The following is a 27,514-nucleotide window of genomic DNA, read 5'->3' on the forward strand; positions in this document are numbered from 1 at the left end:
TACCGGATGCACTTTTCCACTCTGTCGATTTACAATGTGACAGATGATCTCAAAGAAGCTATGGAAACTTTTATAAATAATTAATATTAAATATTTTTGAATTTTGTCGAAGGACCTCTCAATTTGAAATTTAACGGTGAAGGACCTCGATAACCTTGTGGCGCCACCTTTATGGCAAATTTTGCAGGAACGGATTATTCCGTCCAAGTAGTGGCGCCACTCATTTGTAAGATGTAAGATGTATATTTATTGACTTATTTGCATTTTAAAATCTAGTGAACATATTATTACTATTGTATACTAAATGATTGTATTTTTGAACTAATTTACTACCAATTTTAAATTAGCATCGCCTTATAGACCATTTTTGAAATCTGTAGCTAGGACGCAAGCCCATAGTTTCGCTAAAGTCCGCCCAGGTGGCGCTCTGCGTTAGCAAAGACACGAATCGATAGATTAGACTAGTTGTACTAAATATATCGCTTCCTACAGTGGGCAAAAGACCAAAAAGTATTAAACTTTTCATATGGATTTTAGTACAACCTGCACGTATATCTTTATTTTACACTTTTTAAATGGTGGATGGAAATTAAACCTCAAGAAGTATATGTATCGGCGGCCGTAGTTTATTTTCAAAATAAATAAGGCCCTTTAAAATTGCGTTATTAAACGCTGGATAAACAAATTTAATTTTTGCGCGGCCTCATCTTATTTTAGAAAGTGAAGGTCCGCAAGGCCCTATTACGTTTTTAAGTATCTGCACCACCATTTCACTTTTCGTCATAATTTGTAATACTCGATTTTGTGTTTCTTGCGGTTTCCGGTATATAAATAGTAATATATAAATTTTCAATTGGGGGTATTAAATTTTTGTGAAATCATTTTTATTTAATAGCATGACATATTTGGACTTGGCAGAAAAAACGTTATATCGGTGATTGTCATTAAACTGGCCCTGGCCCTAAACGCTACTGCTAAGTGGCCACCATTTCCATTTCCCTCGACGATTTCACTGTAAACGCAGTGTTTTATTCCCGTGCTTGCGCTTCATATGCATATGGGTGAGATTTTCCGGCTAGATGTGGTGCGTGTGATAAGCGGCCTGATGTAATTGCTGGCAATTATCATTGCGCCGAGGTCCTTTGAGCGAATTGTGACGCTCATGTGGGATATGCTTTTCTTTTCATGTAAGCTGTACAGTAGTTACAGGTCCTGAAACTAACATTCGGGATTTATACAGGTAGTTACCCCCTGGCGTGGGCAACATGCTTGCATTTTAATTGCCCGCGGCGTTAATCAATTATAATTTTATTCGTTACTTTATTAAATTCAACTGCGGCTACTGCACCTGTTTTAGCCCCCTCCTCTTGTGAGTCCTTTGTTTGCTCTGCATTTAGTCCTTTTTAATTGCATTTAATTACTGCTTGTCAGCATTTTCTGCTCAATGTCTCCCGATTTTCTTATTAATCAAGTCATTAAGTAGCCTTGAACGGGCGATTAGTGGGGCAGATAAGCACTCATAATTGGCCCGACAAGTTGGGTTATTGATGGCTGTTGTCCCCTCAGGCTACCCCCTGATTGGCTCCCCTGCTAAATAAACCCCTCCCAGAAAATTATAGACATTTTATATATAAGCTTGTCATTTTTATTGTGTTATAGGGGTAATATTCCACCAAGTGATAATAACTTTTTGTATATCCTTTAGGAAGTGCAATAAAACCAGATACGTATTTTTATTTAATATTCAAACATTTTTAGGTAATAACAAGACCCCCCCCAGAAAAACACCGACCTCTTGAGCTAAAACTTGTCATATTTATTTTGTGCTAATATGCATTAGGAATAGACTTCTTCATCAGCCGTTTTTCATTGAAGTAATTGAAATTTTACAAATACACTTTGCACATGTTAAGTTAACCATATAAGAAACTGCTTCCGAAATAAGTCCTTACAACACGAAATTCACTAAACTTAAAACACACCTAGAAGATGATATGGGGGCCATGGGAATGGGAGTGGGAATGGAAATGGTTTTTGATTGGAGCCGATGTTAGTTAGGAACCGTCTGGGGCTAGACAATGGAGACCATGCCCTTGTTCAGATTGTCCAGATGCTCCTTGGCCTTGATCCTCAGGGTGGCGATGGAGTTGCTCCGCATGTCAGCCGGTGGCGTGGCGGAGGAGCTCTTGCCCCCCGAAGTGGGCGGAGGTGGTGGGCTATCCCGACCCACGTCCAGCAGCTCGATATTGGCGCTGGCTGCGCACTTGTCCAGGCTGCTGCCCGGATTACTGCTGGTACTTCCGCCATCGAGGTCGCTGCTAAGGTCGCGTCCATCGCCATTCGAATCGGCATTCCCAATGCTGAGGTTCTGGGGCGACATGCAGACATCCGGACCGCTGCACTCGAGTGAGGCGGAAGAGGAGGACGACTGCGAGGATGAAACTACGGCGGCGACGGCCATGGTCGTCGATGTGGAACTGGGCGGCAGGCTGCTGTGCAGGGGCGTGCCGAGGGGGTTCACGCCGTGGTGCGGAGAGCCCAAGGACGTAGCATGCGGCGACATGCGTGACAGGTGCGGCGAGAGGTGAGAGAGGGGCACCACATGGTGGCCGGCGTGCGGGTGGGGCACTCCGTGCGGCGGCGGCGGTGGCGGTGGCTGCGGCTGACCATGTCCCCCGTGACCCACGTGCGGGGGCGGCGGCCCGTTGTGGGCGTGGTGGTGACCCATGGCCGCCAGGCTGCTCATGGTCAGGTTGCCGGGCGCCAGGCTCAGCGGGGGCGTCAGATAGCTGGGGTACACCGTCTGCGGATGCGACAGAAAGCCTAAGGGGTACACAGAATGGACGGGAAAAATAATTAAATATCTTGCTCCAAAATTGGGTTTTTAATTTAAATTACAAGGTAATGGGAGCGTTCAAGTATTTGATTGCTAAAAAACCATTCAAAAGTGAAGAAGTAGTATTTATTGTAATACCTTTAATACCTTCTTTACTATAAGAATAAATTGTTGGACATTTTATTATAAAAATAATAACAAAAACTAAGTCTATAGAAAAAATTATAACACTAATCTCGAAATTGAGCTACTTAAGCTCCCCTCTTTTACGCTAAAACATCTGCAAAACATTGTGCAAAGAAGTATGCTACAAAAACGGAAAACAGCGCCCACAACCAATAGCACTTTGTGGAATGAGTTGTGATTAAGGATTAAGATAACGAATTCAACCCTACTAAATATATAGGCATCCGATTGTCAATATAGCTTTTCAGGAAAAAAATGCTAGAACTGCTCAATGGTGGGTGATATTGTAAAACTTCCATGACTCGAATTTTAACATTTGACTTTGTTTTCTAGACTAGATCAGAGGGAGTTTTTTACCTGGCAGGGCACTCAGCAGTGGTGGCGACAGCCAGGGATCCACCGGCAGTCCGGAGGCACCGCATCCCAACCGGTGGGGCAGCTGGGTAAAGTGGGTGAGGCCCAGGCGAAGACTCTCCGACTTCTCCTGGCGACGCCATTTGGCTCGACGATTCTGGAACCACACCTGGAAAAGCAGAAGAAAAGGAAGAAGATGGGTTAGCTAATTGGGTTGCTGGCTGGAGCAATTAAATTAATCACTTGGAAAGAAACGCGCTAATTTAATCGGGCATTAAACAACAATAACAAGACATTTTCATTTCGAAGAAAAGCACAACGTGTAATTAGAAAACGGAAACGGAAAGCAGAAGCTGAGGGGGAAGCGGTGCGGCGAAAGAGCTCCACAAAGAGAGTCGAAGCTCCAAAAGAGAAAGAGAGAGTCACACAAGACAAAAAGCAAAATGGCGGCCAACGCAAAATTGTTAATGAAAACACACACACACCTACAAAAAGAGATGCCAGCACAGATACCCACCCATACATACACACACAGGCGGGCAAACAAAATGGCTGAGCAGCCCCTCCACACCCACACACCCACACACACATACACACGGGGAAAATCAAGCAAAGTAACGAAGGAAATAAAATAAAATTCAATTAGTTGCCTTGGCTCTAATTAGAATTATCGCAACAATGAGTGTGTATTAGTGTGGCTGTCTAATTAGTGGCAACGAGAGAAAGAGACAGCGAGCGAAGGAGTGAGAAAGAGAGGGAATGGGGATAAAAGCCGCCTAGGGAAAGTTTTCATTGCCCCCCGCCTGGTTATTACCACCCCCTCGGGGGCTTTCTGGCCCCCACTTTCTGCTGCTGCCACGCTCAAAGTAATTAAATGCAATTTGCGCAAATTAATAAGAAATTATTTCTGATGGAAATTTCATTACCATGAAATAATGTTGTTTGTCGTTGTTGCCGTTTTTGGTTGCTGCTCCTGCCACAAGGACATAAACAACCATCTGTAAGTGTGTGCGTGCGAGTGCGCCCGTGTTCGTGCTTGTGTTTGTGTGCTCTGGTTTCAGCCGCTCTGCGGCTCTTTAATTAAAGATAATGGTGTTTAAAATTATTTTCGTTGCCCCGAAAGTGATTTGCAAAACAAATTTGCCAGTCGGAAAATGCAATTTGAGATGGTTTAATTAAAAATAAACTATGCAGCAAGGCGGAAAAGTTGAAAAATGAGTTATGAATTGAATGTTAATGATGATATACTTGAAAAATGTCTGTAAAAGTGTTATAATTAATCAACTAAAAAAGAACCCTAGTTTTTTTTTTCAGATTTTTCTAATTTAAAAAAATATATGTTCAAAAAAAATTTACAAAGTTTTTACTTAAAGATATGTCTACTGTAGACATGTATGAATTTGGGACGAGAATATTTTTTTTAACTTTCCAAAAAGACTAATAGTGAAATAAATAATTACGAGTATATCACAAAAACTAAAAAATAACCAAGCCGTCACTTGAAGAAAATCAAGAAAATAAAAATCTCAATCAAAGCTTAATTATATAATTATTCGTTAGCTCAATCCAAAATAATTCGTCTTACATTCTGGAAAAAGGGGCCTCGAACATGTTGCATTTTTTTCGATTCGGCTATTTTATTTACAACTATCAAAAACTCATTTCATGCTAATCAAAAGCCAATCAAATCCGTTTCAATTAGAGCTGTTCCTTGATTATCTTTCAATATCTGTCGGATATCAATTAGCAGAGCAGACAGGCAACAATAACAAAATGGCTAATGCCGTTGGCTCCCCTTTCCTACACACCAGCCTTCCCTTCCCTGCTCAACCAAATTGAAATCCCATTTAGAAAGTCTAATTTCCTGTCTCTCAAATCTGTACGAAGAAAATAAATTAAAGTTAGCAGCTTTAGGCCACATTCAGCCCCTCACACTCACACTCAAACCCACACACACATACCCATTCAGAGAGAGGGAGAAAGCAAGAGAGGGCCTTTGCTGGCTGTTATAATTTGAGTTTGTGCTTCTTCATTTTAATTAAATCATCAAAATCAATTTTGTAATTTCCATTCATGGCGCGCCATAATGAAAATCCCCCATATAAGCCCCCAAAGAGAGAAAGAGAGATGGGAGAAAGCTTTCTCTTGCTGGGTGGCACGCCCACAAACATCATAATGACCTTTAAGCAACACCACGCTCATCCACCCGAAAGTTGGGAAAATTGTCTGCTTTCATCTTTGGCTGTTGATGCAGCCACCCACCACCCAGCACTCCGCCCACCCCCCTTTTTTCACCATGACATGGACCAAACTCAATTTTCCACCCCATAGACACAAATACAAACAGGCGGGTACACACCATACACACACACACACACTCAGCAAGGCCTCCCCATTTTCAGCCATTTTCAATTTTGCTACATTTAGCCGGTTGTGTCCTCAAACCACCCAACCACCCATCTATCGAGCAGGCCTGCAGCAATTTGGCATTCATGTGGAGCACGCGACTCACCACAAGAAACCCCCAACCAACCTCCCAAACACACCCATCAGGCAACCACTTTTCAACTTTAATCTTTTTCATAAACTTCACATTGGCAGCAAACAATTTGTGACCCCCCCCGAAAAACCCCCTCCCCTTCGAACCCCTACAACATCATCATCATTTTGCTCTTCCTCTGGCTGTGTCATTCTACCATTTTCCTTGTCGTCTTCTTTAATTTTGTTCGCAGCAAAGTTTTGCCGTTTTATTGGAAAACTTGTGCCGCAAAGTGTCGTTCCACCCAAAAAAAAGGAAGAAGAAAAAAACTGGGAATAACCCCACATAGATGTTGAAGTAACTCACCCAGCATACAAGGCGTATACGCAATGTGCGCTCTCTCTCTCTCGCTCTCGACTAAATATGGCCCTCTCTTTCCCGCGCTGTGTGGCAGAAATTGCTTTTCGAATGTTTCTGACAGTTTGCAAATTGGAAAATTGACTTTTAACACACAAGAGCTTCAGCAGCTTAATAAAACTGTTTGCAACTTGTAGAGGGAGAGGGGGTGAGGAGGGAGTGGGGGGGGTAGGGGTGGCATAGCGGGGGGTGGTTTGTTAGGAGGGGGGGTGGTTCAATTGTTGCAGTTCGACTTGATATTACACAGAAAGCGCTTGTTGTTGGATTATTCATACTTCCGTTTTTGGTAGGACGTTCGTTCTTGTGGCAAGGGATCCTGGGACAATTAATTTCCCAAATCCAAGGCCTGGTTTTGATCAAGAGAACACAGAAGGAAGGAAGTTGGATTGACCACATGCTAGGTTTATGTGTAGCCTATTAGGGAAAATCCCCGGCTAAGAAGCATAATAAATATGAGTTTGTTATCGTAACTCACACTCGAAATTATTGGAGTGTAAAAGATTTGACTTTGTTGATATTATTTTTTCTGAGTTTAAAGGTCTTTTTATACCCCTTACTCGGTTACATATTAATGGAGAGTCTTAGAATTGTAAGGACTTCTTTTGGAAACACATTTATAAGCAAATAGTTTGTATTATAATGTTTCCATTGACCATTTTTTCTGTTTGACTCGATGCAGGAATAAACTGTATAGGATTTGGCTTCGCTAATAACCCATTTAAAGTCAAAAATCACTTGGTGTTGGTTTAAAAAGGGAAATGATTTTTTGATATAAAGGGGAAATGTAATAAATAATATATTTCCCAGAAACGAGCTCTTTACAGGCTGATTTATAAATGGAAAGAGTAAAACCATTGCAAACATTATATCTCTCCCAGCGGGGGGCAAGTGGATCAGAATCAGCTCGTGCGATCTACTCTAAACTCACTGGCAGCCCATGGCATAATCATTATGCCAGCAAACAGGACTATAATTATTCCAGTGCCGCCCGTTTGTCATGCAATTCAATCAAATTGATTGAAAACTCGATGCCATCGAATGCACTTTGTTTGAGCTTGTTTCTCGATTTGCGATAGGCAAACTAATTGCATGGAAGCGAAAATACATGGCCCAGCGTGTCCTGCAATTAGAGAGCCGACCCTAGGGGCAAATGGTTCGAGAGTCCGGGGCAGGACAACCCGTTGCGTTCAAGGATATTGATAGCGGCGCCTAAGGTAATAACCCGAATGCAAACTGCATGGGAACTCCGGCCGCTCCTCGCGCAAGCTTTAATTCAATTAAAAAATCCTCAAGTCCTGGCTGGGGGAGCCTAATTATAGGGCTGTCCCGGTTCCAGACAGAGACAGACACGAAGCATTCAGCAGTCCGTTTCGATTCTTTCAGGGCCTGTCATAATTCCATCCGAAAATTGGTGGAACAATGCCGCAGCGTGGAGTCTTTTGCCCTGCTAGTTTATGACATGTTTTTTATTCCATTGTTGGCTTTTAGTTCCGGCCCCAGAACCAAAAAAGCAGGACCCTCCGAATCCCAGAAGCAGAAGCTCGGGCATCCTGTTTCGCTCGGGCTCTTTGTGCGATTCAGGACAAATTAGAGCAAAGACAAAAGCTTTGACGACGGCCACAATCCGCAAGATGTTTTAATTAGTTTAAGAGCCGACAAGCGTATTGATTTACACTCGATGCCGCCGTTTGGTTTTGGTTTTGGCGGTGAAATGTGAGGGTGGGGAGATTTTTCAAGATACGCTTCTACATATGGAAAATGTATCCTATTGAATTAGATATTATTGATATATATTAACTATAAAATAAATATTTATATTATACTTTTAAGCATTAAATACAACTATTACTTTAACAATTTGGAGATTTCTTATTCTCTTTTTCATGTTTATACTAGAAAATGTCTATCTAAAAGTATCTTAATAATCATTCCTATGTACAGTGGTCGGCATATGTATTTTGACAAAATAAAAGTTAAGTATACTCATAACTTGAATTTACTTCTTGTAAACTATAGGCATCAATGGAAAGGTAATTTCAATGCCGTTTGAATGATACAATACATTTCTTTACCCATTCAGTACTTATTGAAAAGGACGAATTTGTGTAAATCAACTTTGAAATTTAAAAAAAAAACTTTTTTCCTCGTCTTGAAAACTTAAATTTTTTGATGCAAAAAGTTTCTTCAAACAAAAACAATAGTAACTGCAAAAAGAATTTTTCAAAAATCATTTTTCTTATATTTTTTATGAATTTTTGAAAATGCTTAAAAACAGGCATTTGAGCCATATTTTTGTCTTTTTCATACAAATTTTTTCCGACATTGTCACCTTCAAAAAATCATAAAAAATATAAGAAAAATGATTTTTGAAAAATTCTTTTTGCAGTTACTATTGTTTTTGTTTGAAGAAACTTTTTGCATCAAAAAATTTAAGTTTTCAAGACGAGGAAAAAAGTTTTTTTTTTAAATTTCAAAGTTGATTTACACAAATTCGTCCTTTTCAATAAGTACTGAATGGGTAAAGAAATGTATTGTATCATTCAAACGGCATTGAAATTACCTTTCCATTGATGCCTATAGTTTACAAGAAGTAAATTCAAGTTATGAGTATACTTAACTTTTATTTTGTCAAAATACATATGCCGACCAGTGTAGGTCAGTATAACTTTCTAAATGGGTACATCAACTCCGCTAGACTGAAACATTTAAATAACAAAAAGAAGAGCTTTTCGTTCTAACTTTCATATTTCTCCCCAATAAATCACAACTTCCCATGATGTAAGGAAATGTAACGACCTTTGGCTCCCACACTTTTAGCTCCGCCCTTTGAGCTTTTCACATCACCCCTTACCCTGGCTAATTGTAGTTTTACTTTTCCACCGAGAGTCCTGTAATCGAAGGCCAGACACGCGACAAATCTTGATTCTCTGACAGCCACAGACTCGGCCAGTGACTCCGCCTCAAATGTCGCCCTGGGAAAAGTCGAGGGAAAGCAGGAAATCCCTTCAAGGAGAGCGAGCTGCCAATCCGACACCCACTCGATCAGGGCTCGGGTTTCCTTGGGATTTCAATTGTTCCATGTGCCATGAAACTGACTTTGGCCAGGGAAAAGGAGCTGGCTCAGGAGCAGGAGCAGAGGAGGTTTGTTTGCCGGGGCGTGTTTGCCAGCAGCCACGTGGCACCCTGTATTTAATTAGCTATTTATTTACTCGCTGACATGCCGGGCAGCATTCCGAGCGAAAGAAACGGCCGCACGCACAGTTAATAAGCAGTTAAATCGGCTACAAAGGACGACAAATACCGGGCTCCTTTCGGGGTTGCTTAGCTCGATTGTCACACGGGGTTCTGGGCCTCAGGTCCTTAGTCCCTGCCACTTTCCTGGCACATTCACATTTACAGGGACAAACTTCTGTTGACGCATTTTTAATTTGCAACAGTCGAGGGCCCTCAGGGATGGGCGGGGGATCCGATTCAGACCCGTTCTGAGCAGTTGCCACGCTCAATTTGAATAATTTCTGGGGACACACAAATAGATGGAAGTGCACTGCAAAATTTAAGCCTACCTAAACGGAAAAATAGGTAGTCAAGTTCTTTATGATGCCAAAATAAGTAGGCTTAAGTAGGTTTTAGAACTTAAATAAATTCTAATTTTTCAAAAAACTACGGATAAAACGATTATTAGCGGATACCCATACCTAAAGTTCACTTTAAGTGATGATAAACATTGATATTTGTTTATTATTATAACATAAATTTATAAAGAACTAATGTTTTTATTTTTGAAGGGTAAAATATATAATTTTGCTCTTTAGAGCTCAACATTTAACTGTTTTAAACACCCAATAAAAATTCCTCAAAAATTACGTACCCCGCCAAAAGTTATGAAAATATGTTTCTCACTCCCTATAAAAATATATGTATTTTTTAAACCTCTCCAAGATATTCATAGCATTTTGTTATTCAAGTTTTAACAGCATATTAAGGTACAATGTTTTTTCTACCGTGCAGACCGGCATAGTTTTCGGGGCCTATTCGCATTCAAAGTTTGTCCCCTGATAACTTAATTATAATTTGCGTGCTCTCGAAAATAATATTGTTATTATAGTTATTCCACCTGCCAGCCGAAGCAAAATTTGTTTAGGTGATTAATTAGCACGTAATCAACGTGAACGAGCGACCGAAGCCCGAGCTTGGAAAATTGTTTAAGTGTTTTGTGATTTATGCAGTCGGCGGGAGGAATTCGTTTGGGAAACGCATAAAACCAATTAGCAGGCAGCGGGAATTAATTAAAAGCGGAAAAGCGAGCCGAGAACGGAATTCTTGGGGCAAAGGAGCTCCCTGTTTTGTGAGCTCCATAAACATGATGTCTCAAAATTATAATAAGCCGCTTGGGCCTGACATAATTAGCGTACATATGTGGGCATGCGGCTCCATCACCCCAATCGTTGTCAAAATAAGCATTTATATAAAGCTGATTAAGTCAATTTTACGTATCGCATGCATGCCCAAGTAACCAAGTCCCCCGATTTCTACCTGTTTGGCTTGGAAATTCCCTGGCCTGGGCATTCTTTTGATTGACTGTGGATCGAAATTGAAATTGTATTGTTGCCGCTAATTTGACAACTTAAGCCCAATGCTCATTTAAACTGACAGCAGAGAGGCATCAGAGTGTTTTTGGGCTGGAAAATAGGGCACATGAAGTTCATCATTCTCTGGATACCCCGATTACCAAATCCAAAATCAAAGTCATAATTGAATCACTCTGTAAACTTTAAACTGGATTGAGTGCATCCTTGACATCTGACACACACAGGACAGGGCTGTAATGCAATAAAAGCATAATACTCGAAAGCACCCGCACTTTATCCTTTATCCTGTTGCCTTTTGACTCCGAGCTACAGAAAAAAAAAATAAAACGCCCGCTGAAGCGAACAGATGTGCAACTCATTACAAAGCATTTAGGCGTTCAAATTGAATAATATTCATAATGTTCCCATCAACGAGGGGTGTGATGGCCTCTTCAAATAAACCACCCACCTTCCCATCTAACCCACCCCCTTTTTCCACTTGACACTTGAGGAGTTCAGGAAAGTCCTGCCGAAACAGCTGCTCTCCTCGCTGTTTTCTCAGAGATCCAAGGATATTTTGGCAAAAAGTAATTTACCATACAAAAAAAAACGCCCTGACAAAATGGGAAATAATTTCATTGTAATTGTAATTGTCTTCGCTTGATTACATTGGTTTATATTTTATTTCGCTCTAAGCCAAACAAATGGAGTGGGCATGGGATGTCAAGTGTGTTATGATGTTTTACGGGGGTTGCAACCGACCTCGATGGAGGGTGAACCCAGGGGTTACATGTTTGATTTATAATTTCATTCCGTTTGATTTATGCATCTATATTAAAATGTGTGTTGACAGGTTACGGTGAATTTGAGACAAACTAAAACAAATCCCCAGCACGTGGCCCGATTCTGATTGTATTAGCCACGTAAAAAGCGCAATCATGGCCGAGGTCCTGGCAGAGCAAATAGCGAGAGCACAAGGACACGTTTCGCAGCTTAAACGGTGGAAAGGATGCGCATGAAAGGCGGCCGCGTAGTAGGCTGCCTTTAAACTCTGCCCCGGGGCCCAGGAACTGGAGACAACAACACCCTTTGGCCGATCCAGGACATCAGACCCGTACCAGGCCAGGACCTAAAGGACATACAACGGCGACGGCGGCGGTGGCGGCGGCGCAGAGCAAACTCAATAAGTCGCATAAAAGAATGAAATTGGATGCCATCGCAAACAAACACAAACGATGCCGACAATGTGGTCCTTGCCAGATCCTTCGGCATCTCCGGCCCCAGAACCCCAACCCCTCTGCCTCTTGCAACTTTTGAAATTCCTTTGAGCCGCCCCGCAATTGCGTCGTCATCTTCTTCCCAATACCCCTACTCTTCGGATTCCGATTCAGCTTCTGCTATCTGCGCTTTGGCTTTCAAGTTTAATTAATTGCGACACGGATTCTGCGTGGGCGTGTCTCGATCGCAGAAGGCTTTCTTCTCCTGGCCCGAAAAGAGCTTCTAATGAGGGTTAATTGAAAGCGGCAAACTTCTGTGAGATTTCGGTGCTCCCCTTACCCGCGTATCCCTTCTTGGGCTTAGTCAACTGTCTTTAATTAGAATTGAGTTACGACGATTAAGCTTAATTTTGTGGTACATTAGAGGTGGATTCATCAGTGAAGTTTCTGGCTTGCTTCAGGATATAAAAAACTTCTAACTTCAAGTGAAAAAGGAAGCTTAAACTTCAAAATGAAATACAATAATACGATGGCTAAAAAAAAATAAAGGAAAATAATACAGCTATTATTACGATTACTTTCAATAATATTATAATTATAATTTGTATACAATTTTTAATTGCACTTAAATACTAACCATACAGAAAAAAACAGTATTAACTCAATACTCACAGGAAAAGTTAAGCGTACCATTGAATAATTTAAAATAGATTTAAAAAATATTCATTTTCTAATTTCTCCCCTTTTAAAAATAGTCTAAATAATCATGGCACAATCCGTTAATCAGTGTAGTAATCTCCGCATATATGTAAATAGTATTATATTTTCAGGAATTTTTAGACCCTCCTTCCCTATTTTATGTTAAACCCACCCGCGTCACCTAAATTAGCCGTTTCATTTCAAATACTCGTAAGTTACGCTCAAGTTGTCTTTTGTTTCAGTTGACAGTTGATCAAAATACATTTTAATAAGCGGCAGATGTGTAAAGCAAGCATACAAGCACAAGACCCAGACCCAGTCTAAATATATTGTAAGCCCGGGTTCCGGATAGGGCAACTCCCTAGCCCCGTCTGCCCTTTGTGACCTGACATTTATTTACCCTTGCGGTGGCTTTGTTTTCCCGGCTTTCGATCCCTCCCCCTGTCCGTTGTTATTGTTGTTATGCCAAGGTGGCATAATGTGTTAATTGCTTTGCCCACACCCACCCTCTTACACCCACCTTCCTGAACCCACCCACCTCCGCCCACTTCAAGGCAGCTGCCGCTTGAGCGTGATGCATATTTCATTGTCATTTAATTTCATCGACGGGAGTGCTCCACACAAAAGAGAAATGCAAATGTTCATTAACTGCTCTGGGCACACTGGCCAAACGGACACAAATCAGGACAAGTGCCTAATAAATGGCCTTAAAAGACCCGGCCACTCCCAAAAAGGACCAAAGTGACTACTCCGAGGTTCTGGTGGGACCTCCGCTTGACAATAAGTTAAATAAGTTTGAAAGCTTTTTACTCCCCAATTCCAAAGCCCAGTGGGACCAGCCTACTTAAGCATTCAATGGCTTTATTCATTCGATTTGATGACCCGCACAGGACATTCAAGCTCCCGAACGATGGCGATGAACGAGCTTGTTTGGCAGTCGGCGCCAGCGATCGTTTTCATTATTAGATTTGTATAGGATTTCATGGGGCTGGGGGCAAAAAGCGGGTCTAAACAAATGAACCTAATATGCATTATTATTATGGCATGTGAAAACGAAAGCGTTTACGTGAGGATTCGAGGATTCCAAGGAGGACAGGGCGGGTAGTTGTCGATAAAACGGTCATGCAAGCAAACGAATGCCAAAGTTGAAGTAAATATTCAATAAAAAATAATCGAAGCAGAAACCAGAACGAAGCCCGCAACGAAATGAGCATAAAAATGTGGGTGGGTGGTAATGTCGAGTTGGGGGTAAATCCGCATTCAAGCTCCGGCAAAAGACGCAGCCCGAGTGGAATGCAATAAAAATCTATTTTATTTGTTAGTGAAATGACATTTTTATTTGTTTGCTGTTTATGCACACACATTCGGATATAGAGAACGCTTCGGGCTGTCTGTGTCACGTCACACATGTCGTATGAGCAATATATTCAGATAAATAAACTATTACACAGGATTATTATTTGCATTGGCGCAGGATATTTTGACAGGTTTACGATATTTAATCATTTGACTATGCAAAATAATTGACACAAACTTTTGCCTCTTTGTTTATTTTTGCTGCTAATAAACCCAATAAAAATGCTAGTTGCACATGGAAATAGTCATGTTTATTTGCCTAACTAAACCAAGACATGTCACTCACATCTACCTGATATTCGTATTGAAAAAAATATATTTTTCTATAATATATACATATCCAACCCCAACTTGAATCGATTTTCTGCGCTCGGCCATGGCAAATTAAGTTTTAATTAAACTCTTTTTCGGCCCCCGGTTTAATGCGGCGTGTGATTGAGTCGACTGGCGGCTTTAACCCTTGACTGGGCGCCAGACAACCCTCCTCGAGGAGGAAAACCGCACTCAGCCCTGTCAGTCAGTAATCCAAACAAAAGTAATTGTCATCTCCCAGGACATATGTTGCGGCTCTCAGGGTCCCAGTGTTTTTATATCGGGGGACGAAGCGATGTATATTACCAAGGCAAGTGTTAATGATCGTCTAGCTACGTTTTTCTTCTGGGCGTTAATCTGCCATTTAATTTGCTGGCTTAACGCGTTTTGTTTTGGTTACCATCAACGATAATCCCCGAGCTCAGGACTTCCCTAACCCTAACCCTTGTTTAATGGTTGCCCCCCTTATGGCCTGTTTTAGCTGTCTTTTGGGCCAGTGCTAAACCACAAAATGGCACAATTTCAATTGAACTTGCATTGTTACATGGCCCTCGTCTGTCAACGTATATTGCCATTTAAACAACAATCAAACAAGCCACAGAGAAATTCATTCCATTGCCATACACAAAATGCAAAATCCAATCAAACTTTTTAAACAAACATTTAACAAATCTATTACAATGCAATGACAGCAACCAAAAAGAAACCGACGAAAAGTGGGCGACCAAAGTGAAACCCTGAAATGAACTCATCTAAACGAGAAATTCTATTTGGTGGATGGCTGACTGGGTTTTTGCAGAAAGAAACAACTCAGTCAACTTTGGTTTTGGTTACATTTCCTATTTTTTTTTTTATTTCGCCAGCCTATAGTGTGTGGACGTTAGTGTGTGTGCGAGCAAACTTAATCAAAACAAATTTCCACCTTCAACGAGTTGCACACCAAGCAATTTCCCAGGCCCAGTCAAAGGGTACAAAAAAAAAGAGAAAAAAATCAGGAAGCAAAGGAGTAAAAACGATAACTAGAACTTCATGCAAACTAACCGCAAATACGATTACAAACACACAGGATCAGGATGGGGACCAGGACGAGGACGAGGATGGCGGTGAACCGTGCACCCCACTAAATCGAAAAAACGAGTCAAAGGGTTGGAGATTGCACGAGCTGGAGGTATAGAACTATAGAGCCATAGAGGCTATAGCTCGTTTCGGTTCCTGCTGGCATAATTTGAATTCGTGTCAATTTGACAAAGTGACACATGAGGGCCAGAAGGCCCAGAAGCAGAAATTTTTATGCGATTTCGCTTCATTACTTTTGTATTCCTATAGCTAAACCTTTACCTATACCTATAAATACATACGGCATTTTCGGTATTTGTTTATTTATTTATGTCCTGTGTTGTGTTGGAGACGCCGACGACAGTGTCGCCAACTCTGGCTGTGGGCACGATAATGTTTAGTCAATAAAAATGATTTGTCGGCTGAGGAAGCGAAACGAAATCGTGAAATTTGATATGTCCTTTGCATTTACCGGAGAGGGGGGCCCATTTCCCCTCCCCGGATTTGCCTCACTCCTGTGCTTGCGGTCGGAAAACTATGCCAATTGCCTGGTCCACTCTAGAACTTACAGCAGCCTCAAGTTAGAGCTAGGGTCCCTATTTCCCACTGCCATGGACTACACAGAAAGAATAGTATACTACCAAAACAAAATGAAAATCACATTTTTTAAGAAATGTTGGGTCGTAAAGTATAATACAATTTTTTATTTGGCGAATACAATAAAAATTGGTTTAAAAAATTAATTATTATATTATTATATATCATAATGTATCATATATGGTAATTAAATAAAAACCTCTTCATTATGTCGACTGCTTGGTTTAATAAGGACGTAGAAAGGAGAGCTATTAAGAGGGAAGTAATTCAAATTCTCTATATTTATAATATACAGACGAAATATTTGTGGTAAATGATCCAGAATATTATTTGAAATGTCAAATTTGTTAAGACATATTCGTTACTCTTAGCTTAAACATCATGCCAAAATGTATCTATTGACATATACAATTCATATTCTTTACCCTTAATGACATGTATTTATTTGATGTACTATATTTTTTCCATGTGTAACACCCACTTTGGCCCATCGATAGTCTCTGCTGCTTAAGCGTATTTTATGCTACACCGCCGTGAATGGAATTTACGAGGCGCCCCGCCCGTTCACGTCACAATTTGCCACCCAAAACGAATGGCTGCCAGACATGGCATCCCGCCATATCGGCACATCGCCACATTGCTACATTGCCACTGCCTCAGTGTCTCTGTTTCCGAGCATAAAAGCGCATAGTCGCATAAAATGCATAATTCTCTCCGAGGAAGAAAAGGAAACTCATTCAATGGGCCACAGACCAACTTGAGAACTCTTTCGGCGTTGTCATTTTGCTATTGAGACATAAATTGTTCCATGCACTCGGAAGCAATTTATGCGCAAAGTTTGACAATTATTATGGCTCCTAAGGGGTTAAGGCATGGTAAGGGGTTAAAAAACCATAAATGAATAACGAAAAGAGTTATGCCAAAATAGATGTATTTAATTTGCTTCTGGTTTATTTGTTAATTTAGGTTTAAAGCACAAAAATGGCCTTTGCATGCAAAGTAGAAAACGCACAATCTTGCTAAACTACTTGCAATCGTTGTCTAAGTCAATCAAATAATGCAAATATCTAGTTCTGCTTTCATTAAGGATCCCCCGGCCATAAATCCATGCCAAGTATTCCAAACGTACATATAGGTAGGCTAACACCTTGCATTCACAGGAGCTTCAGATGCCAGGGGATGATAAGCAGCGGGTACAACTTAATTTCGTTAAAATAAATAGCAAACGGAAATTATTTAATTTCCGGAGCCTGGCTGGCGGTTACTCCGCTCTGCAGACACGTTGATTGCACAATTAGCAGAGGTACGGGTGTAAATCACTCTCAGACACAAGAGATACTGCATACATGTATCTATATAGGGGGGACCGAACTGGACTGGAGATGACTCACCTGGACGCGGACCTCCGGCAGGTTCACCTTCATGGCCAGCTCCTCGCGGGAATAGACGTCGGGGTAGTGCGACTTCTCAAAGGCCCTCTCCAGCTCGTGGAGCTGGTAGGTGGTGAAGGTGGTGCGGTTGCGCCTATGCTTCTTCTTGGCGCAGTTATCGTCTTGGCCTGCCGATTGCAATACAATGCGTTTGGTATCATAAGGATTTTTTTAAACTATAAGACTCCATTTTAGTATTAGCTTTATTTCGAACTTAATTTGCTTTATTCATTTTATTGACCCTCAGATTTTATTGGTAAAGAACGTAAGATTATCTATTAAATAGCAGTGCTAACAAACATGATTTTGCCATAAATAAGTAAAAGTTTTTAAAAAATGTCAAATATAATATGTTAGTTTTTCCAATAAATGTATTAACAAGTCATATTATCTGAATCCAATTTGAAAAAATTCTTCTAGCAGACAATTCATAAAATGGTATTTTTATAATCCGTCTTTGTATTACTCAATCATGGATAAATATCTCGAAATTACGAAATATAATAGCACTGATCCATCTATCCTCTGACACGTATTTAATGATACGAAGTTTTTTTATACAATCAAACTTCCAAACCCTATTTCATTTTTGTCTACTTAATCATAAATAATACCTGGTCTGTTCAAGTTTAAATAAAAAAAAACTCTTACACGACTTTTAATTTAAGATTTACTATCTATCTACAGATTGTGACCTTGCTGTGGTGAGTCCCTATAGGTCAGTTTAAATGCACGAGATATTTTTTATAAAACTAAAAATTTTTAACTTTTTTGGTTCGGTTCGGTTCCCAGTTTATAAGAGATTATTTTCATCTTAAAAGTCTGTTCTAAGCCAGGTTCTCTACTCACCCTCATCGTCGCTGCCGGAAGTGATCTTCTCGCCCTGCTCGCTGCTGTTGGTCTGGTTGAGATCCTCGCTGGAGGCGCAGCTGCCGTTGACCAAGCTGTCGCTGTCCGCGTTCAAACGCTCTCCATGATCGCCGGAGTTGCTGTTGCCGCTGGGATTGTTGCCATTGCTGTTGTTGCGAAAGTCGTGCTGAAAGCCCTGTTGCTGCTGTTGTTGCAATTGCTGTTGCTGCTGGTGATGCGACTGCTGCTGCTGCTGCTGATGATGCACCTCCTCCAGGCTGCGTGCCCGAATGCCGTAATTGCCCCCCATCTGACCGTTGGCTAATTTCGGCTCATTATCATCACAGAAGACGCCGGCGGACTTGCGCTTGGCGGCCAGCGGACCACGTGGCGCCGGAGTGGGCGGCGAGGTCACGTCCAGTTGCATCTTTGCCGCGTCATCGTCGTCCTCCTCCAGATCGCTGGTGGAGGACATTGAACGCTCGTCGTAGCCAATCTGTGATGGGGCAACAGGCGCCGTCTGGGATTCCATGAAGTAGGCACCCGATGAGGGAGGCGGTGGATGGGGAGGACCCGCTCCAGTGGGCGATGACTTGGCGTATTTGCCATGCTGATTCTGCTGACTCTGCTGCTCCTGCGCCTGGGCAGCCAAGGCGGCCAAATGCTGCTGATGACTGCCAAAGGAACTGGGCGGCAGTGGGCCGCTCGGAGGAGCTGCACCCGAGGCTCCGGGCTGCAATTGATTGGCCTCGACCATTTGGTGCATCGAGTTGAGGTAATTGCCCGCCGCCTCCTCCTGGTGCCCATACCCATGGCCCTGGCCAAATCCGAAGGCATTGTGATAGCCGAAGGGCGCATGTCCATGGTGCGGCGGGTGGCTGGAATGCGTCGGATGTCCTGGCTGACCACCCATCTGCTGGCCATGGTGCAGAGGCGTCGCATTCGGCACTGGGGGCTGCTGACCCCCCGGTGGGGTGGGGGGGCCGTAGGGCAGGCCACCGCCGTTCTTGGCGTGCTGCTGCAGCATGCTGGCCATGTGATTGTCCATGCTGCGCAGCTGCGTCAGGGTCATGCCGCAGCGCAGATCCGTGGCATCCTCGTCGCCCAGGGAGGGGTCAATGACTCCTGAAAAGGCAGCGAGGTTTCAAAAAAAAGTGATTGATAAGTAAGGTAAAAGAATAGTAAGTAAGTGGAGTAAGTATAAAATCTATAGATTTAAATAACTTTGTTTTTAACCTTGTTGTTGACGACACTAACTTAGAAATAACCTAACTGATTGCATTTACTGTGCGACATATATAGAGAAAAAGAGAGAGAAAAGACAACATGTAATTTTAACCAACTTAATAAATATACATTTCTGTTTTCAATTTAACACTAAAAGTGACAATTTTATGAAAAATAAATCACTATTTTATTTAAACATCCAAATAAACACTATTCAAGTAGTGTATATTGTAGTACTTCAAGCGAGGGTCTTTAAAATAAAATGTTAAATATAAATAAGTTTTATTAAAACTAAATTTAACAAATCTCTAAAATATTTTCCGATACAAAATAAATATATTTATACTAGCTTCTTAAATATCAAACCTACATCTCAAACCTATTACAACTTAGTTAAACATATTTCTTTATTTATTTTTAGCTATCACAGAAACTGATTTATGAAGCATAAGATTTAAGAAGTACTACTACTACATTTGCTTCTTAAAAAATGGCGTTCTAAAAATGGCATTTGACGACGTAAATCTTAGAAAAGTACTTGCAATAAATGTTAATAAGCCCCTCAAAGATCTCATAAACTAGCCCAGCCCAAATATAGAACCAATACTAAGTGTATAATTAATTGAGCATGATCAATGGCTAGTGCGACGTGATGAGGCTCTGAGGTACCCTTTGCCATACGCCCTCACCTTTAGTCACCTGATTAGATTTTAATTAGAATGCCCAATGAGGCGGGAAGCGAAGTCATAAAGCTGTTTGCCAACTTGCTGGCCTGGCCCTGCTAAAAGCCTTGAACAGCGCGGCTAATAGCAACGTGTTATTTAATTTGGTGGTTGGCGGCGTAGAATGGAAGCCTTCGACCTGTTGACCTCCCACCCACTAATAAACGGCTTTCAATTAGACGCCTGGTATTTACAATGTGAGGCAATAAAAATTCTCGGAAAACAGAGGAGGAGTTCCAGATGAGGCGGTTGGTATATATGGGTCCCAAGTCCCTAATGGGCGTTCTCCAACTAGCGCTTGTGCATATCACGTGACATGCAAGGAAGTCATTAGTTGGCCTGGCTCTATATATATATTTCAAGCTTAGATATATCAGGTCCTGGTAGCTTTTGGGCTGGATTTTGTGAAACCGAATTCAATTTCTATGTTAAATTGGCTTTCGGGGCGGGCCAATTCGTTGAATGGAAAACAAAACCAATTATCCAGTCAGACTGGGAAGTTGCTACTCGAGAATATCTGTAATTATTTGATAGTCTTTTGGATAATTGCTTTTCGATGTAAGCGCGTTTCGCTTAGTCGATTGTCTAATGTAATTATATTCCGATTCGGCTCAGTTCGAATAATTGGGTCAGCATTTTGGCTAATTAACTTTAAACAGCTGCCGAACGAAGATTGTAAATGCCCCGAATTAACCTCTCCAAGCGTTTTCACCAATCAATCGAAATTTACACGCCCAGCATGCGTTTTATTTTGAGCCACTGTGGTGCTAATGAAATTAACAACGAAATTCGTTTTGAAAGCCTCTGCAAATGAAGTAGCACAAAAGACGCCGGAATAGGTTTATTTGAATGTGAGCCACATGAGGCGAGAGACAGTAGCCGCACCGACCGACCCACCGAATCCCCCCGCGAAAACCCTCAGCTCACCTTAACCCACTAAAAACCACCGCTGAGTTGCCCACACGGAGTGCGTGAGTTAATTGCGTGAGCAGCGAAAAATAAAAGGTAAAAACAAAAGTTTTTCTGCCTATCGACGGGGAGGTGGAGTCTCTATCCTAAGCAATTGGCCAAAGTGTGAATGATGTGATGGATATATATGTATGGCTGGGATATTTTTATAACGCGACATAAATCAAAAACTTGTATGACTGAAATCAATTCTAGGGAACTTAATATATAGCTAGAAAGACAAATATAAGATACAAATATTAAAGATAAAAGAAAGTAAGATAAAGTTCCCACCAATTTATTACAATTTTTAAGCTCATATTTATTATAAACTTAATATTCTTATAGGTAAGTCTAAACATTAAGATATCGAATCCAATTTGTGTATTCTAACGGGTTATGTAATATTAGGTAATGTAATATATGTAAAAGTGTTTTAATGGTATGATTGACACATTTAAAAAGATATGTAAAATATAAGTTCCAAAATCCATTGGGTAACCAAGCTTCCTAATGTTGAATGAACCGCTTTATAAGCCACTTCCCATTCACTCAGGTTCGATGGCTTGAAGAACCAGGTTTTGTATTCATTCAGTGCTAGACCCGTAAAATATGATCGACAGATCAATTAAGAAATGATTTCCGTGCGCTCTCCATTAGCCTGGCAATTCAAGTTGTCTGTTCAAAATTTGTCGGTTGTTAACGCAACTAAAGTTGATTATAAAATCCAAGCTGCCACATTAAATGCTCAATTTTGGGATGCTAAAAGGTACAAATAGCTAACGAGAAACTTTCCTTTAGAGAGATGCTAGACCATGATTAGAATGGCTTCTCAATTTGCTCTAATTTGACTGGTGTTTCCGAAGAATCCAGCCCAATGTGAGGGACAAATTGACGTTAATCGCGTCACTTCTTCACTTCTTGGCCCCTCAGAAGGTCTAATCCTAATGATGATTTGACAGATTCCCATTGTTGGCCCAATACTTGGCCATTAGGCGGCCTAATTGATATGTTATTAGCCGCAGCGGGTTTTCTAAAAGTCATGGCCCGAACAGGTAGGGGCCGAAAGGAAATGCACATTTCGGCTGGTTTCTTGTTCGCCGGAAGATCTTTACAGCCAGATGAGATGCGATATCGGATTCATATTAAAAAGCGAAACAAGCCATAAACAAAACTGTCAATCACAAGTGCTTGTTTGGGGTAGAAGGGGGATCTGAGAGGGTTGGGGGTATAGTTATGAAAAGTGGTAGAAGCCACAAAAAGCGGCTAATAAGACGACGCCGACGCACGACCACAGAGACGCATTAAAATCATTAAGACGCCTTAATGCTCAATTTAATGCCGCGTCAACTGCTTAACAGATCTCGTGTAGATGGATCGTGAAGGGGATCGCATCGTATGGGATCACTTCGATTGCCGTCTCTTTCCATCGGCATATCCCCCTCTCTGTCGCTCTTTCTTTTAGCTTATCTCGATCTTAACGATGCAGAGCAAGTTGATTTTTGCCGCTTCTTGGCCAAATGCACTTGTGCCTCCTCCGCTTTTAATGATTGTTTACATCTTACATCGATATCTTCCCTCTCTCTCTGCTGCACTCTACCCGTCTCTTTCTGTTCTGCCCGTGGGACGCCACTGTTGCCGCCAGCTGTCAGTTTAAATGCTTTTTGACGGCTTGTGTCTGGCCGCCAGTTTAATTATGGCTTAAATGCGAAACGCTGTGAGCTTGCCTTGTAGGTTAGCCCCCCTCCCCTTGATTTAACCACCACCCCCCCACTACTAATTAGCCTGCTTCTAATTAATTTGCGGCCATTTAACCTGTGCTCCTGTTGTAGTTGTTGTTGTCGCCTAGCGCCATTTTGTTTTGGGCTTAATGTTGTTGTCAATTTGTTTATCACGTTGTTGTTATTGCTTGTCGGAGGTCTTTGGTAGGCTCCATTATCATGGTTAAGTTGGAGGTGTCTGTTTGGAGCGTTTACGAAACCACTTAATTGAATTAATTGTAAGTCTACTTGCTGCTAATTGTTTTGGATTTCTGCATGTGGGTTGAAAACTGCTGAATTGGCGATTTAAACAATTTATTATTTCTTTTGTTAATGCAAATAGAGATGATTGTTGTTAACATTACATTTTTTAAGATCTATGATAAGCTTTTTGACGCTTTTTAAGGGTATTTCGCCACAACTACAGCCACAGAAAATAAATAGTAAGGATTGATTGGTGAACATATTTTACATTTATATTTGGATTGAATACTACGTTTAGTGGATTTAGATGACATAAAAATTATCGTTATTTTGTTTATAGAGACTTTAAATGCTTAAGATCATAATACAATTTTAAATTTATTTTTGATTTTAATATAATTTTTAGTTGATTTAGATGCCTCTAAGAATTTTTGTTATTTTGTTTGTAAGGAATATCAATTCTTTAAGACCATCGTAAAATCCTAAGTTTTTATAAAGGTGTTTCCAACGCTTTACTTGTGTTATTCTCTACACACAAAAAGTATACTGTCCAACAAAATAATAAATGGTATTATCATATCATTGACTTATAGAATGAGTAAAGTCAATTTTATGGATTAGGGGACTATAACATTATAATGGATTAAGATTTGATCAATGGTTTTTTTTCTGTGTGTAAGAATATGTCCTGTCCACACCTCCCATAACATAGAAGGACTAAAAACACTATTCCTCTTCCGAAATGGCAAAATCAACTCCCTAATTTCTCACCTCGTCGCCTGGATGATCCAAGGACTGAAGGCTATGGCGTTATGGCCATAACCATAATCGCGGCAATATCAATGCCCACCCATTTTTCGCAAGTCGCTGTCAATTTTGTGGCATGGGCGGTGGGCGGTGGGCGTGGTCGAGACGCGAGAGCGACAATCGCTTGCCGGCAATCAAAACAGAAGCGAAATGAATTATAAATGACGTGCAGAAGACTATTTTTGGCACCCACCGGATGGGGAGGAGCCGTCGCCAGCTGGCACCACAAATCCCCACTATAATCCAGTTAAAAAGCCTTCAAAAGTATTCATTCCCATACCTCCCCGGCGAAACTAATAGAACTTTAAATTGGCCCCCCAGGAAAGCGGAGGAGGGTTTCTAATCCCATCTCTATAATGTGACTTCCTTTTCGGGGCTCGTTTCGTTTTCTTGGCGAGCGATTACCGCTGACTGATTGCTTATCAGCTGTCGTGGATCTCGAGGCGTTGCCAAAGTGCAAGTCCCGACGCCACCACCCACCTAAACCACCCAGAGCCACCCAGAGCCACCCGCACCACCCAAAAACCCACCACCACCCCTGTCAAGGCTAATACAATTTTGCGATTGTGTTTGTTGATTCCAGGGCCTGCTAGCTGCTAGTGGGTAATTGAAATCGATTTGCCTTTTTTATGACAGCCAACCACCGATCACCGGCTAATGGGCAAATAATACTAGAGGTTCTATATGGTTCTAGCCCCTATTTTGAATGACTTACCATCGCTGACCGCCTCTGCATTTCGGCCATTCCCAGTGCCATTGCGATTCTTCAGGCCCAGAATGGCATCGATTGTGTGGCGCGGCGTTAGGGTCTGTCCGCCCGATCCGAACTTCCTGGCATTATCCTTTAGCAAGTCGTTGCTATCTGCGGGGTAAAAAAAAAATGAAAACAGGACCTGAATTAAAAGCCTGTTTGCCAACAGTTTGCCAAAGTCAATTAGGCGCACGACAGACCCCGGCGACTCTATGCAAATTTGTCAGCAATTTCGAAAGTATTAAAATTTAGTCCAGTCCACATACACACAACTTTATTTGCGATTTTAACGAGCTAAAAGCTGTAATTGCAACCTGGTCGCCCCTCGCCTCTCTGCCCCTGAATAAAATGGCCAGTTGTCACGACGGCATGCTGGAAAGTAGGCAACATGTTGCCTGATGGCTTTATGCATTTTTAACGAAATTAAAACAAACTGTGCCAAGTGGCGAGTGGTGGAAAGTGGTGAGTGGAAAGTGCAGCGGGTAAATCCCTTTGATTGCCTCGTCTTGCAATTAGCTTATAATTTTTCTCGCAAATTTTCCGCTGTGCATGTTAATGCACTAAAAAACATTGCTGTGAACACGCACACTCTCAGGCATTCATGGGGCAATATCGGGATGGTGGGATCACTCCGGAATGTCCGTGTCCGGCAGCAATTTGTGTTAATTAAATCTATAATCAAACAATTGCAAGCCTTTTCCGGCAAAGGCCACACGGGGAAAAATAAACTATAGAGCTTTTAAAATTAAATGGTCGAACAAAATATGAATGGTAAGTGTGAGTCCTTTATACTACGGAAAGCAACTTTTGGAAAAACATCATTTCATTACATGTATTCACTTATCTGTTGATATTGATCCTTTAAAACTTGTACAATATATTAATTTAAATACATATAAACAATCATTTTTCAATTTTCTATCACGTTAAGTTGACTAAACAGTTCATAACATTATTATACTGCCTATAAAATCCAAGTATAGATTCTCATTTCCCTTTAGATTTAATTTTCTGAATTTTTTAATTTATTTATTCTAAGTAATCTAAAATTCCCTACCTACTTGATCTTTTGTTCATTGTGATCCTATTTTGCTTTCCAATTGATACAATTAATGTTTATCATAATGAACTTAATGGTTTCTTTCCTTTAAAACTGTCTAGTTTATCTAACAAAATATTTTCGAAAACATTTGGAAAACGTTCTACAAGTCCACTGGCTAAGACTAAAATCTGGAATTGAAAAGCCTAATAAATTCCATCAATTGACCGTAAATCAAACTGAAATTTGCCGTCGGCAGGGCTGCTCACCTTCCGAGATCACAGTGTTGTTGTTGGCCAGGTGGGCGGCGTAGTGCTCGTGGAACTGCTCCAGGTTCTTGAACTTCTCCACGATCATCTGCAGGTTCTTGGCGTCCCTCACATTGCCGAGCAGGTGGCGCAGGTGCTCCAGTTGCTTGGGCGGCAGCTTGTGGTTGCCGCCGCCCTGCTGGACGAGCTGCTCGAAGATGTGCTGGAATGTGGCGGCGGTGTTGTTGCTGGCCACGGCGGAGTTGGTCACTCCACCACCGGGACCAGGAGTTCCACCCGAGATAGCCCCTGGCTTCCCCGCTGGCGATCCTGGCTGGCCAGGAGCCACTTCAAGGGCGGGCGGCGTCGAGGCTTTGATATCCATGGGGTTCGGCAAAAGTACTTTAATCGGCAATGATATGATTGATCACAGTTTGGGCACCACACACACACACAGAAATTGTATTTAATTCGATCTCTATCTCTGTCGTAGTTTTCTTCACTTTTCCTCTAACTAAATGTCAAGCATTTTTCTTTTCAGTCACAAGCGGGAAAACTTTAGCTGCGAAAGTACCAAGTAGCAACTACCAACTACCGAAACCGTTGCGCACCGGGCCAAGGCAGACTTGGCAATAAACTCGAAAACAGCGACTGTGGCCCGCTGACGGCTCGAGTTTCCAAATCGAATTGGAAACCGGTTGAGCTTACCACATCTATATATACACAGTGTACAATGTGTGTGTGTTTCCCGGGGGCGGAGTTATCTCGGGAGAGGATTGGAGAGCGGGAGAGAGTGCGCAGGACTCGCGGGGTGGCAGTTCAAATCCGCTCTTCTCCAGGATATACTTCCCAGTCCCATTTCCCAATACCTATACGATCCGAAGTCCAGAGTGTAACAATGGGTTTTCGGGACACCCCGACCTCGACTCCTGGCCAAGTGGTTTGTTTGTCGGCTTCGTAATAAAATAAACTAACTGCACTTACTGCCCTTCGTCCAGATGTCCTGGCGAAGGGGGAAGGACACACACTCCGCCCGCCGGAATCATGACTTTGGTGCCACAGATTTTTCGACCACAATTGCATCGGAAAAGCATTTTGGGCTTAGGCCACAAAGTGTGTGCCTCTCCATATCGCTCTCTCTCACTCTGTTCATCGGCTCTGCCGTCTCGCTCTACGGATTCTCCCAAGGAGCGTGAAACCTAAAACGGATACATAAGTGGATTTTGTTAATATCCTGCTATTGTTACAAATTTGCAAGCTGATTGCGGCAGGCGGCATTTGTCAAGGAAATAAACTTAAAAGCATTCGCATAGGAGCTCAGGTCAGGCAGTTTATTGAGTTGGGAATTATGCCTACTGTTGAAAGTCAGCAGGCTTAATGGGGAGCTGAATGAAGATTGTGTTTATATTATTTGAAGTTTTAGTTATTATTACAAGTAATAATTAGAATTAA

At 41.6% G+C, this 27,514-nt stretch overlaps 1 protein-coding gene across 1 annotated transcript; it reads right to left on the reverse strand.

Moving 5' to 3' along the window:
• Nucleotides 1-1,878: 1,878 nt before the first annotated feature.
• Nucleotides 1,879-26,715, reverse strand: LOC119550249 (retinal homeobox protein Rx). Its single transcript, XM_037858824.1, has 6 exons — nt 26,084-26,715; nt 24,740-24,886; nt 18,357-19,481; nt 17,469-17,635; nt 3,380-3,545; nt 1,879-2,823 (listed from the first exon to the last, which is right to left on the reverse strand). The coding sequence occupies exons 1-6, from the start codon at nt 26,445-26,447 to the stop codon at nt 2,072-2,074; spliced, it is 2,721 nt and encodes a 906-aa protein (XP_037714752.1). The 5' UTR covers nt 26,448-26,715; the 3' UTR covers nt 1,879-2,071.
• Nucleotides 26,716-27,514: the final 799 nt, after the last annotated feature.

This window comes from Drosophila subpulchrella, chromosome 2R, assembly GCF_014743375.2.
Source record: "Drosophila subpulchrella strain 33 F10 #4 breed RU33 chromosome 2R, RU_Dsub_v1.1 Primary Assembly, whole genome shotgun sequence".
Classification (NCBI taxonomy): Eukaryota; Metazoa; Arthropoda; class Insecta; order Diptera; family Drosophilidae; genus Drosophila; species Drosophila subpulchrella.